This window comes from Manis javanica, chromosome 2, assembly GCF_040802235.1.
Source record: "Manis javanica isolate MJ-LG chromosome 2, MJ_LKY, whole genome shotgun sequence".
NCBI classification, from domain to species: Eukaryota; Metazoa; Chordata; class Mammalia; order Pholidota; family Manidae; genus Manis; species Manis javanica.
In genome coordinates this window covers 178,838,398-178,853,486 of record NC_133157.1, presented here as the reverse complement: position 1 = coordinate 178,853,486, position 15,089 = coordinate 178,838,398, and the positions used below count along the sequence as shown (strand labels likewise).

Genomic DNA, 15,089 nt, shown 5'->3' with positions numbered 1-15,089 from the left:
AGGAGAAGGATCCGGGCACACGGGAAAGCAAGTCCCAGCAGCACACAGCAGCCGAGCTCTGAAGGAAAGACGACAATGGAAATTCCCCACAATGGAGGGTTGGCCGAAGGAGTCTGAGAACCGCAAGGCCTGATACTCAATTTGAAGTTGTTTTCTGATCTGTGCCATGCTGTAGCCCGTTCTCTCTTCTTCCAAACCTTCAGCAGAAGCTTCACACCTGCAAGTGTCCAGTGTTAGCAGTGCTTTGGGGAATGAAGGAAGACGGCTGAGTCCCCCTAGGGGTGAAGTGGTAGGAGCAAGAACTGCAGCTGCAGGAAGCAAGATGAGAAGCAGGAAGGAATTCAGCAGAAGTATTCAGAGTGCGCGGCGACTTGAACGTAAGCCGACATGCCTCCCACACCTGGTCTTCGGCTGTGACACACCCCACATGAGCGCACACATGGCATGTACACACACACAACCACATGTACACATCATGCACACCCTGAGGGTTTTTAAAAATCCTCAGAAATTCTGCAAGGAGACAGGACTTCTAATATAGGAGTTGAGGCCTGAAGCTCATCATTTCATTTGGGTTTTATAGGACAGGGTATTCTCAGAAGATCAGAAGATTGGTGAGTGGCTTTCATTTGAATGTATAATTCTTAACAGAGAACACAGTCTTGTTATATGAGTAAAATTTAACCTCAGTTGGCTCAATATTTTTTTTTAAAGAGGGTAGCAATTTCCATTGTAGTAGAAATCACGTCTCCAATTGTTGGCAAAGTTTTCTTTAAGCTGTGTTTCTATTTCAACCTCTTGCTTAGTCAGTGGAGCTCAGTGCACACCTTGTACTTACAACTGTTTCTTCACTGGCCAGTCCTTCAGCCTCAAGGACTTCTGTCTCTCCTGGCCCTTTCTGAGATCCTTCCACTTAAGGGGCCCCAAAGAGGGGCCGGGTCTCCACAGCCATTTCTCTTTACTTGCCATTGAGGTTTTTTCATTTAAGTGATGGAGTGTGAGTACTAGAGGCTCTGTATATACTCTGCCATTTGGAGCATGTAAAACTAGAAACGCTGAACAGACTGTAAAAGAAGTAAACATACCAGATGTGATTTGGGCGTCATGGATCTGTGTTTACCCTAATTTACTCTGTTAGCTTCCATGACCACCACAAGCTGAAGAATGGTCCAAACCCTCTGTTTGTATTCTTACTGCACCGCCAGTTGTAAAAACAAAGTTTAAGGTATGAGGTCATCAAATGGTTCTGTGAGCCAGAACGTTCCTTGGTTATTCATGGAAATATGTGAGCATATGGCTTTTGTGTGTAATGACCATGGTGTAACAAGATGGGAAGAAATATTCTATTAGCCACTGGCACAAGAATTCCTCCTGGGGAAAGCTTGCCTTCGTACTAAAATGCCATTCCTGCTGGGGTAAAAGCTGGATCTACAGAGGCTCAAGTGTGGCTTGTCACACCACCCAGCAGTTCCTGGGTGGATCTGGCAATGGGTGGGAAGAGGAAGAAATGGAGAAGGAGAGAGGAGGTGTTGGGTGCTGTGCCATGAGTGGGGACCCCTAAATCTTCAGAAAGTTAAAAGCAAAGAAATGCAGAATGCTTGGTGGATCTCGTGTCTCATGGAAACTCACAGAGGGACTGAGGAGCTAACCAGACAGTGCCCACGCAATCTCAGGGAGGAGAAGTCCCCTGGCTGCACTTGAGGGGCACAGTCAGCATGCTCAGAGGGAGGTAGGGCATAGACCTAGTGAACAGAAGCTGAGGTGTGGCAGCAAGCCCCAGAACTCGGGAAGTGAATTGGAATGACTCGTGAAATGCTGCACAAAAAGAGAGCAGTTAAAAGAAATCTCAGAATTTTGAGGGCCAGCTTAAATAAGAGAGTTCCATGAAGGCAGCCTGTCCTGTCCAGTGGGAGCCAAATCTTTGCAGGAAAAAGAAAAATATGCCTATTGTCTGTTCTTAAATGGAGTGCAGGCATTCCTGCTGACTGTATCATAAAGCAGACTGCTACAAAACAGATTCCATTCTCCCCCTAGAAATATTATTATAGCAGAGTAACATCCTCACCAAGAACTCAGCATCACATAAACCATAAATATAACCAACCACATGCCCTAAAAGCAAATATAGGTATGAACTTATATAATCACTTAAACCTGTAAAATTATTCTTGAGCTCTATAAAACAGGCATAACTGTAATATATGAATGATTTTACAAGCGACTCCAATATACTATAAAGTGAATAGCTGTAAAAAGTAGTGTTAACAAAATTAGCATGAAATACGTTAGTTATAACAAAAACTGAACATTTAGTAATATTTTGTTTGCTTTCTTAGCACTTAAATGTAGTTTTATGGGACAATAAGTATAACCCTTAAAGGGATTTGACAAAGTTTGAGTTAATGCCTTTTTTCTCTTATTAGATGGCCCTCAATTAAGCTGTGCTGCTGAAAGTCAGTCAATTCACCAAAAGTTCCTTAAGGAAATAGTTGATGTTCACTACTTGTGTGTTATCTTTATTGTTGGAAGTGCTGATGATAATGATAGTGTCTTCTTGTAAAATGCTGAATAATCTATTTAGAAGAACGATGTGGAGAGGAAGGTACAAAAGGAGGACTCTCCACTGTATCATCGGATCTCTTAGGGCTGCAGATGGTTACATGCTCTCTTAAGAAATAGGGAATTCTGGAGGTTATCAAGTGAAATTCATATCGTGGCATAATTAACGTGGACTGACTGGAAGTAGTTGTTCAGGGGAATGTTATTGGTTAGGATTGCGTTAGGCTGCATGTAGTTGATATCTGTCTCCAAATAAGGCTTTGAAACTATAAAGTTCCCAGTAACAAGAAGTGGAAGCAGCCTGGGTTGAATCTGCGCAAGGCAGCCCTCAGAGACCTAGTCCTCTGTACTCTCCCGCTCTGCATCCTCATGCTTGAGTTGAACATGGCTTTTGCACCTCCAGGCACCATGACCACATCTCAGGCAGGGAAAGTGGAAGGACAAAAAGCATGTGCCACCTGCGTGTATCCCTGTTCCTGAGGAAATCAGTAGTCTTTTCAGAAACCCCATCTACTGAGCTTCTGCTTATCTCTGGTCACCATGAAACACGGCCACCTATGCAATGGAAGTTGAGCACTAAAAGAAACCAGTGTTCCATAGTAAAGAAGAAGAGAAAAATGGATATTCCACAGGCAGCTAGCAATGTTCTTCCACACGTTGATTCATTTGCGGGTAGTAATACAGGGCTTTGTGGTGGCATACTCCATATTATAGGTCATGTTCAAACGTGACGGTCATTAATATCTTTTCACATATGTCTGAGTTTAAACTGATGTACTTCTTATAAATCCTTCCATCTATCCTCTCAAGGTTATTCTCCACCATTTAAAAATATATCAAACCAAATTTTACATTAAATGACTTGTTCAAGGACAAGTGGACTCGATATGAGCTTTAATTATCTTCAGCCAGCATTTTACATGTAGAAAGTTATCAGCTATGTACCTTGAATCAGAGCAAGAAGAGGCCGTGAGATCACTGGGATGTAAATGATGGAACAGAAGCTCAGAAAGTGTAACTGGGTCAGCCACAGTCTAGTTACCAACAGAGATGGGACTAACATCCAAACCTTTAGACTTCTAGTCTGGTATCCTTTCCATGTTTTTCCAGATCTGCCTATTAGATATGTATCTCATCTTTGAACACACTTCTTTCATGAGAAAGAAGAAATGAGTCACAGAGCTTTCATTTGATATCCATTGGAGATTCTTTCCTAAATCATTTATTTACGAGTTTTGTACTTTATGGACTTAGACACATACATCATGGAATAAATTATATTCTCCAGAAAGGTAGAGCTATATAAATAAGAGTCTGTTACAGTCCAATTTGGTCTCTGATCCCTGGGTTTGTGAGGTGTACAAGGCAATTTGCTTTCAGGGTTCTTTAGTATTTCAGTGCTCGAGGCTCACCCTCCTGGAGGCCAAACAGACACGGTCCTCTGATGGTGTGAGTCTGTGTGGGAAGGCCTTTGTGCACACTCGAGTGGCAGATTGGGAAAGGAGCATGGACTCCATGTCCAAGCTTCCCCAAGGCAGGTAACTCATCTCTGCATTCCAGACTCTTTGCCATTAGGCATCTGTGGGAAGACCTGAATGACAAGGAGCTGCTATTATTTAGGCAGCTCCAAAATACCTAAAAGGTATTCCCTCTCTTGAGCTTCGAATCTACTTTCCATAGCTTCCATTTATTGATCTTAGTTCTGTACTTGGGGGCTATATGGGGGTTATAATAAAGCCATGATTATCCTGGTCAGTCTTTTCCCCAGTTCCTTCTATTATTCTTCCTGGGGCATTTAACCTTTCACCATCCTGATCACCACCCTTCAAATAAAACCCAATTTGTCAAGGTCCATTAAAACCAGGTGTTTTCAGAACTAGACACAATATCATGGATAATATGTGAAGCACACATAAGAGGGCCATTTCCACCTTTATTTTGGATACACAATTAATGTGGCCTTAAATCTCATTAACAATCTCATCCCAGTGTTGTTCCATATTGAGCTTGTTGGTCAGGTGAAGCTACTAGTCCTTTTCCAGAGCATCATCATTGGGCCAGGTCTCCTCCTCTGGATTCCCAAATCTGTGCTTCCCTCAGCTGTGCCACAGAAGCATCCATAATTCACTGTCACATTAGCTTCTCTTGTGGCTTTCGACATAACAACTCACAGTGATGCAGCACACTCACTGGGTACTTACGTACGCCAGGCACTGTGCTAACAACCTCACGTCTATTCTCTCCTTCAGTCCTTACAAAGGTGCTCTTGAGGCAGATATTACCTGATTTTACAGATGAAGAGCAGGCTCATGGACATTGTGGAGTCTGCTTGATGACACATGACCGAAATAGAGAAGTGGGGAAGTCAGTTCCAAGTCTCTCAGAATTAAAAGCCTTTATTTTGCTCTTAGCTACAATTCTACTCTGCCTCTTTATCCTAACCATACAGATAATCAAAAAACAGATTAATTGAAAGCTTTTCCTGCAGCTTTGTAAAAACCAAGGAGGGCAGACAGAATCAAGACATAGGTTTGGAGTTCTGGTTTGATTGGTGTCTAGGATAGATACTCAAGTGCATAAAGTCTCATAATCCTTTACCCTCTCTAGTAACTTAAAGGTCATTGAAAATGTCAACTTAATGAGTCTCCCTGGCAGCTGGCATCGCTGAGCTCATATGACACATGGCAGCTAAAGAGGATACATGGAATAACACCCAATTATTTTTTAAAACATTGGGAAGCAAAGTGCCATGCAGACACTGTCTATCATTATTTCCATCAGAACTGGCTTGATTCAAGTTCAATAGTGACAGAAGTGGGAAAAGAGCTCTATGATTCATTTTAAGACTATTTCTTTTTAATGCTTTGGTCTGCTAACAGCTGTTTCTCCCTGCTATGTCAGCTCTGCCCCTCAGCACCTCTCTCCATGTAAGAGTGAGTACAAGAGAAATGCCAGTATAGAAACATGATCATAATAATAACTGACCCCCAGCAGGGAACATAACTTTTCCAGATAGGATTAGGGCATTGGCTTTGACTTTGTGCTCTGACCTTGGTCTCTCTGCCTGCTAGATAAGGATCTTTTGAAACTGTGTCTGGTGATTACTTTGAGAGGCTCCAGAAAATGAGACATGTTCAGTGGATGGAACCACCTCTAGCTAAATAAAACAAAACAAAACAAGATCTTGCTCTGGTTGCTGTGATGGAGAAGGCCAAAAACATGAATTAGAATGAATACACTGGAATCAAGCACTTAGCCTTTTGTTGCTTTGAAACTATATGCTTGACTCTGTGCAAATTCTTTCTCCACTGTTGGTCAGTTCTGTTAAATGGCCCATCCAGCGCTTCTATTGACAGGGTTGTTCCCACCTCAGGGTCTTTGTACATGCTGTTCCTCCTATCTTGAAACCTTCATGCTCATTCCTACCTCATCATCCTGGCTGTTATCTGTTCATACGTTATGCGTCAGTTAAAGTATCTTCCCCACAGGCCTTACCAGACTGCCCAAACTGTTTTAGGTTTTATGTTCTTGCACCATATAGATTTCCTTTACAATGATTGTGATAGGTGGAATAATGCCCCCACACCCACAAAGATGTCCACATCCCAATCCCTAGAACCTGTGAGTACATCACCTTACATAGGAAAAGGGACTTTGCAGTTGTGATTAAGTTAAGGATCTTGAGATGGGGATTACCTGGTCGCCCAATATATTCACAGAAGTCCTTTAAGTGAGGGAAAAGGGGGAAGAGTCAGTGCAGAGAGAGATGGGAAGATGCTGTCTGCTAGCCTTGAAGAGAGATGAAGGGGCCAAAGACAGGGAATGCGGGTGACCCCTAGAAACTGGGAAAGGCAAGAAAGTACAGTCTTCCCTGGAGCCTCTTGAAGGAACACAGCCTGGCAACAACTTGGTTTTAGTCCAGTGAGACCCATTTCAGACTTCTGATGTCCACAACTCTAAGATGATAAATTTGTGTTGTTTTAAGCCACAAAATTGTGGTAATTTGTCACAGCCATTGCAGGAAATGAATATAGTACTTACTATATTTATTTGTTGTTCTATCTTTTCTGTTTAACTATAGGCTCCACAAAGGGAAAGGATGCCATATCTTTAGCACCTGGTGTAGTACTTGGCATTTGCAAGCACTGGATAAATATTTGCAAATTGATTATGCTCCACAGAAGCAAGCAGTAATGGTATGAGATCTCACTCAACAGCTCTTTATTAAAATAGGCCATAACTCCAACCAGGATACCCATTCATTCCTTCAGACGTTCACTATTATGCTCCAGGTGCAATGCCAGATAATTGGGATGAGAGTGATTGAAACAGACCCAGTCTTTCCCTCAATGATGAGGATTCATAAGTGGTGCCAGCGGCTATCCAGGAGCCTCCTCTTCTATTACACAGCTGTGCCCAAGTGCTCAAAGTGATCATGGGTGGGAAACACATAAACCTTTCTGAAAAAATCTTGTTTGTCAAAACAAAAAATGGACTTATAATCAGAAGATTATATAACAAAGTTGTTTATAAGTTCAAGTAGTAATTAGGAAGGTGTTTGGAGAAGCAGCAGTTCAAAACAATTTCAGCCATTATATGTAAACTCCACCATTCTCACCCACAGGAAAAGAAATGAGTACAAGTTACAGGTAATGAGGCTGGAAGAGACCAGACCCTGGCATTGGCTTGTCCGTAACTCTGTCAGTCAGGTGAGCACTTTGTGTGATTGTTTTTCTCCTTTTCTGCTTCCATCAAGTAAAAGGATAAATATGAGATATAAACTAGAAAAGTAATGGTATAATAGTATTAAAAATTTTTTAAATTAAGTTATTATTGATATATGGTATAATAGTATTTAAAAAGTACAAATGTTACATAAATAAAAAAATAGGGGGAAACATGTGTATACACACTTACACATGCAATAAACATCTCATTCTATAATCTTGTGCAATATGGGTGTTTTGCCAATGGGTTTCAGCCCCAGGCAAGTTCGCTATGGATTCAATGTGACCAAAGAAATTGACAGCAAAACGTTCTTGGGGTGAAAGGGTTATACCCAACTTTATTTCCAGGTAGCAGGTCAGTCACTAGAATCCCATTCACTCAGAGCGAGTCTGCATGCCGCAAGCCGGTCTCTGCTTCTGGGCCCCTCTGTCTGCACAGCCATCCTGTGGGCCTCTCTGCACAGTTGTCCCACATGGCCGTCCTCTGGGCCTCTGTCCTCAGCGCTGCCACCACTCCAGCCTCTGCTCTGCTCTCCTGCAGCCTTGCAGCTGTGCCACCACTTCGTGCCCAGAGTACTGGGCGGAGCTCTTTATATAGAGTCAACAGCCATGTATTGCCCACAGGTGTGCAGTGAGCTAGTCAACCAGGGCCAGGTGAGAATCCTGGCCACAGGGACTCTCATTTTATCTACAAAATGGCGGTCCCACTCTTACAATATAACAAACTTTAAGAGAATCTAAGAGAAGAGAGTGGACTTCACAGTCTTTGAAACTACATTGCCTTTGGTGAAAGTTTAAAGTTGCCGCATTAAAACATAAAGCATATAGTATTTACCACACAATATATATGCTGTATTTTACATTATGATGCAATGTCCATCATGTTGTATCAGGAGAATGTCACAGAGAGTCTCATTTGGGGAGACTGTACTTGTTAAAGAGACTTTACATACTCTGAAAAGTGGTTTGATTTTTTAAAAAGATTCTAACATAAATGCGTAATTCATTAAAATGGGGGGAGCAGGATTCCATAATCATTGATCAGTTCTTATTTTTTGGTGAGGTATGACCTGTTTTGTGATCTCTCCCTAGGAGATGGATGGAAGTATATTTTTATTTTTAGCACTCAATTCCCAAACCTGAGCAGAAAAGCCTCAGCTGTACAAATAGTACACTTTATCATCTGAGCTGCCTAATGCTCTGGTGCAGTTAGGGGAGGAACTAGAGAAGTGAGGAGCAGTGACTGGGTGAAACAAGGGAAGAGGGGCTGTGGCGTCCTCCCTGCAGGTCTGTGAGTGCACCTGCCTGAGGAGCGCCGTGCAGAGACCTCGGCGTGTGCTCCACTGCCATCTGCTGTGGCTCAAACACACGCGATTTCATCTTCCCGTCTGTAAAATACAAAGTAGTCCCTTGGAAAGCTACGGATTCTCTCACTTTATATAATAAATGTAGTATGACTTGCTTCATATCCTCACTAACACTTGCTGTTTTAAGATTTTTAATTTTAGCCATATTGGTGGTTTTGTAGTTCATATGTATTTATTGGTCATTTGGAAATCCTCTTGAGAGATGCATACTTCAGTCTTTTGACTATTTTTTTCCATTGAGTTGTCTTTTCCTTAGTGGTTTGATGATTTTATTCTGAATGGAAGTGCTTTGTTAGATATGTTTTAAAATATTTTTTCTCATCTTGAGGTTTGCTTTTTCATTCTCACAATGTTACCACTTGATAAGCAAGGTTATAATTATAATTTCAATATAAATTGCAAAATTACATTTACATCAGATGTAAATATACGTTTGAGTAAACTTAGTGTAAATTGGAAAGTCCAGCTTACCAATACTTTCCTTTAAGGTTGCTTTTTTGGGTCTTAAGATAGCTTGACCTACACCAAAGTCATGAATATATTCTATTATCTTCTAGAAGCATTATCAGTTATCACATTTAGATCTACCATCTTCCTGAACTTTATTTTTGATAAAAGTGTGACATAGGTATAAAGATATTTTTTTTCATTATGATAGTCACTTGACATCGAAAAGCTACCCTTCCCTGACTGCACCATGTATCACCCTTGTCATAAATGAAGTGACTGTACACCTATGGGTCTGTGTCCATATTCCATTCCAGTGGTCATTTGTTTATCCTTGGGCCACACCCACTGTATTTTTCTTTGTAATGATTAAAATAGAGGCAAAGTTATTCTTTAAAGCCCACAGACTGTTTTTAAGCAATTTTTAATTTTGGTATCATTAATCTACAATTACATGAGAAACATTATGTTTACTAGACTCCCCCCTTCACCAAGTCCCCCCCACATACCCCATTAGTCACTGTCCATCAGGGTAGTAAGACGCTGTAAAATTACTACTTGTCTTCTCCGTGTTGCACAGCCCTCCCCATGCCCCAACCCCCACATTATACACAGACTATTTTTTTTGGGCAGTTTCTGTACTGCTACCTCTAGCACTCCCAGAAATGGGACAGCATCTTACTACAGGTTCCAGATGGGCTCATCTGGGTCCTTCAGAATTGAATTTCAGTGGAACTTACTACTACGACTACCACTACACACATTTCATCTTCCCTGTAACTCTGTGGGGTGGGTAGTAGTATTCCCTTTTACAGATGATGAAATTTAGTCACAGCGAAGTACATGACTTGCCCTGAATCACCCAGCTAATTAAGTGGTGCGGCCAGGACTTGAATAAAGCAAATCTGGCTCCAGATTCTGTGTTCTTAGCCACTACCCTTCCCTGCCTCTCTTACAGGCAATGTATTTTCTTGTGAACTGTAACAAGCATCAGGCAACAGAGGGAGGAGCACCAGTCTCTTAGCCTACAGACTATCAATTTTTCCAGAGTAATTTGTGGAAAATCCGCTTTTCATGCCTCTGTATGGGGTATTTGAGGGAGAGGCTGGTAAACTTGGCTTGGCTAAATTCTCTATATACTGTGGCTAGAATATAAAAACCTTTAATGCTATAGCTCGTTTTTCTTGCTAACCTCATAACCCTCCAAGAACCCCAAACGTACTGTTCTGTGTTCTTTTACATGATAGTCAGTCAGGTGGGGCCACAAGAGGAGATACAGGAGAGGCTCAGGGAAACAAAGTTTATTTTTACTCACAGGTCTTGGAAACAGAAGGCACGCTGTGCCACACAGGTACCCTACACTATGCAGAACCATTTGGGGCAGTACCAGTGCTGGCCAGGAGGCAGAGGCACAGGAGCAAAGGGAGAGCCTAGGCCATGGACTTCATTAGTTTATGCCCTTATACAGTAAAGTCAAGGCAGGGTGGGGTAAACAGTTCAGGACAGGCTCTAAGCTATTGGAGTGGTCCTCGTTCTCTGCTGCCTGGTCCTGGGATGATGAAGGCAGAGGAATATTGCCTCCTGGTGTATATGGGGCCAGATGGAACAGGTAGTATTTGGATTGGTTAGTTTACATATCAAAAGTATGCTCCTGGCTCAGCTCTTTGCTATCTCTAAGAAATGACTAGAATACCCCTAGCCATAAAAAATTTTAAGCTGTCAAAATAGTACATCATAATATGCAGAAAACTAAAAAATATAAACACATGTATTCTGTATTCAAATTACCTATAGTACCCAACTGCCATGTACTTCACCTCAGAGCACATACTGCTCTTTGCTTTGATTGCACTTGCCTATCTTTAAATCTTAGATCAAATACTACTTTCTCACATAGAAGCCCAGATGACCACAGATGCACTGTGGAGGGTTTTCCCTGTGCACCCTGGTGACTGATGCATTTTTCAGATTGCTGTAATTATTGGTTAATAAACCTGTTTCCTTTACTAATTGTAAAATCCTTCTGAGGAGCTGGGGAGTAGGAAGAGGCAGAAGTATTGTTGGAATGAGTAGACGAAAGAGCAAATGATTCTCCTTTCCACAGGCACCATCCCCCCACCTCCCTTCTGTCTGTGCCACGACCCATGTCTGTGACATGGTGTGATGACGGCTACTTCCTGCCTCTTTTCACCAACAGCTGTGACATCTTCCAAGTCCTCTTTCTGATGAGGCTGGGGTGGCTAAAGTAGAAGTAAGGCTCAAAAATTTCAGTATCATGGAGTTTATTAGCAAGATACAAAATATATTTGGAAGCAGATAGTTCAATCCAAAAACTATAAAAATTCCAGTGTTCCGTATGGTTATGTTCTTTTAAACCTTTATTTATAGACATTGAAATTTGGATTTTACATTATTTTTCACCTGCTACAAAAACAGTATTCTTTTGTTGATTTCAGTCATTTAAAATGTAAGAACCATTTTTAGTGGGCTACACAAAAGCAGTGTTGGCCCTTGGGCCACAGTGTGCTGACCTCTGTCCTAGGCCACGCTGACACCCAAGTGTACTAATACAGAGCTCCCATGTTATACCTTGTTCCTCTGCTCATTGCTTTACCTAGCCACATCCAACTCGAATCCACTTTACCATAAAGTGTACAACTAAGGGGCCCTATAAATGTTTTGTAAATTTTGGAGTACTGTTAAGGTCTATCAGAAATGTATGCCAGGCTACAGCTGAAAGAACATTGATGTAATGCCATATTGTGCATTGAATAAAAACAAGAGAAAAATATGACAAATTTGAGAAACTCACTACATTTGAAAAATAGCCTTTATTTTAACCAGTGGTATTGTATGACATCCTATATGGCATAATTGATTACAGCCAAGTTTTATGAATACAAATAAAACAGCAATTTCCCTCAAAAAAAAAAATTCCAGTGTTCAGTTTATTCATTGTGATAAGTCTTATCTTAATGAATTAATCTTTACAACAAGTGGTAAACAAAGGGTATTGATTCCATTGCAAAGATGCAGAATGAAATTTCAAAGATGCCAAATAACTTGGTTTAAGGTTCCAAAGCTGGTAGGTGATGGGCAAATTTTAATTCAAATCCAGGGCTTCTGTTACTAAATCTGGAGTACTTTCCATTAAGTCACACAGCTCCTTAACGTACTTTTATTTCTCCTCAGCTTTTGTCAGTATTTACAGACCATAAAAAGGATACTTTTTTATGCTTACAAGCACTGAATTAATGGTACTTTTGAATGCTTCTCAATCTATGTAACTAGAAGAGCCTTCTCAAAAGGTAGTTTAATAGGACAGCAGTGCCAGGCAAATAAGTAAATATAAGCAGCTCATAACATAGAGAATGATCTGCAGGATTATTTTAGAGATCTGTGCACTTCTAAGGAGGACACAGCACTTATATAGAATATCTAGGTAAACCTAGAGTTTGTTTCATTATGAAATGATGATGAGACTTGTCAAACATTTCTAGGTAGTCAGTAAAATTAGGGTTATAAGATGCAAAGTACAATGAATTGGTGCTACAGAAATAGAAAGTTTACACATCTTGTGGAAAATCAGGTACATGATCATAAAATTTAAATTGTGGCATAAAATTAAATTGAGTCAACACTGTATGAAAATCAATATACATTTTTATGTCTCTAACCAAAATAAAAAATATTATGCAAAAGTAGTGTAGAATGATTCTTTTAATGTCTTTTCTCTGTTTTAATTTATTAGGTGAGCTAACTGACCTCATTTTTCGAAATTTTCATTTTAAAACATTCACATTAGTATTAACTTCCCATTTGCAGAATGAGAGCTGAATGTCTTCCACATGCTTCTGAGCAGGTGGTTTTAAAAATCCATGTTGGTACATTTATTTGTCTTTGCAGCTTTTATAAAGGCATTCCTGTACTATGAACCTTCAGAAACTGAAGTTTCGAATAGTCAACTTACTAGCTTTCCCTCTTTCTCTTCAGTCAATCCTCAAGATTCAGGGAAAATGAAAAGATTCAACTTTGGTAGTGTTTGGAGACCTTGCCTCAATGGTGCTATATGTATTCATTCCGAAGTGCTATTTCATGAAATAGATATTAATCCAATAGGAAACAGAAACACCAAATGTCTTATTCTATATTTTCAATTAAAAAATCTACATATTTACAAAATAAAAAATCAAGAAAAAAATGTAAACAATATTTACATAGCATTATATTTAAGTATTATATAGCATTAACATAGAAGACAATAAGAAATATCAGTTTGGGGGTTAATGATTATTATACTTGAAGTATAAGTACCTTTCAAGTACATGGTATACAATGAAAAGGATTATTAAAGAGTATATTGAAGAGGGGACTCTCGAGCTCTGTCCTCTTGTTGTACCTCTAAATAAAAGCTTCTGCCTTGCTCACCTAAAGAGTATATTGAAGAAAAAAAAATCATCTCATGGAAAATTATTAGCTACATGGCTCAGAATTTACATTAAGTATATTTTGGATCCTAATATTCTTTTCCTTATTTAAAAAAAAATAGAAGCCTACTTGAAAGTCTAAGTTTGCTTTCAATAAATCACCTATTGACATAACATGATAAATTTAGTTTGTTATTGTTTTTTCTTTTTTTTAATTAAGGTATCATTGACATACAATCCTATGCTCAGGTTTCACATGAGCAACATTGTGGTTACTACATTCTCCCTATTATCAAGTCCCCACTACATACCCCATTACAGCCACTGCCTATCAGCATAGTAAGATGCTATAGAGTCCACTACTTGTCTTCTCTGTGCTCTACTGCCTTTCCCGTGCCCTCTCTACATTATGTGTGCTAATCATAATGACCCTTAATCCCCTTATCCCTCCCTCCCCACCCACCCTTCCCAGTCCCTTCCCTTTTGGTAACTGTTAGTCCATTCTTGGGTTCTGGGAATCTGCTGCTGTTTTGTTCCTTCAGTTTTTGCTTTGTTGTTACACTCCACAGATGGGTGATATCATTTGGTTCTTGTCTTTCTCTGCCTGGCTTATTTCACTGAGCATAATACCCTCTAGCTCCATCCATGTTGTTGCAAATGGTAGTTTGTTATTTACAATCTTTAAACATAACTGAAGAACAAAACTTTGGGAATGCTCTTAAAATGTTAAATAACTTAAAATGTATAAAAAACTGTATCAAGGAAAATGTCACTCATTATAGCTTAATAAATGTAAATGATAATTGAAATGTATACACATACATCATGGGACACTGATCTAACAATACAGATACACAAAAGAATGCATAGTTCATGCGACACCTGCTAATCCAACAGTGAATTGGTACACTGCCTGAGTAATTACTAAGGTAGGCTGAGTCAGCAATATACTGCTTCAAATTTTTAAGTAAACTTGAAAATAGTTTTCAACTTTTATTTAACCATAAAATATATAAAACAAGAAAATAGTGAACTGAAAAGTAGGCTTGAACTTGGAATCAAGTAATTCTGTCAATGTGAGAAAATGTTGGTAAATCCCAGTTTGTAAAACAGTCTACAGAGACAAATGATAGGGACTGTTTTGATTATGAGAACATATTGTGCTGAGAGCAACATCTGGATTTTTTTGCCCCATTGTCAGTGTTATCTAATTTATGAGTTGGTGAATTAAATACCATATATAATGGGAAAACAATATTTTCCACTAAATCACACTATATATTCACAAAGCAGGTTATATATCAGTAATAAAAATAAATCATTCTGTATATTAAAAAATAAAAATAGAATAAGTTGTACTACAAGCTGATAAAAATATAGCAAACTAACCTATAATCATAACCCTTTTTTTGCCATGATTATATTGAGTCTTAGTTATCTATTCAGCAAATTAAATCAGAAATCTCTGATCCACCAATGTTTTGGATGCTAAATTCTTCTGTCCAACTGTATTACGGATAAATCTAAAAATCTGGTAAAAAAATATGAAAACAATTCAGAAT

The 15,089-nt window shown here is 39.6% G+C and overlaps 1 protein-coding gene across 3 annotated transcripts in view; it reads right to left on the bottom strand.

Moving 5' to 3' along the window:
• Positions 1–11,912: 11,912 nt before the first annotated feature.
• Positions 11,913–15,089, bottom strand: part of TMEM67 (transmembrane protein 67) — a 56,328-nt gene continuing 53,151 nt past the window's right edge. Inside the window, exons 28-29 of one of the 3 annotated variants that reach the window (XR_012128316.1) lie at positions 14,917–15,058; positions 11,913–13,528 (exon numbers count right to left, since the gene is read on the bottom strand). Coding sequence is in view for 2 of the 3 variants with exons in the window: in XM_073229828.1 (XP_073085929.1) it covers positions 14,978–15,058 (81 nt within the window). In the remaining variant the exon portion in view is untranslated. Of the gene's footprint in view, positions 13,529–14,507; positions 15,059–15,089 lie in introns of those variants that run through there. The other 2 variants (XM_073229830.1, XM_073229828.1) reach the window with 2 other exon arrangements.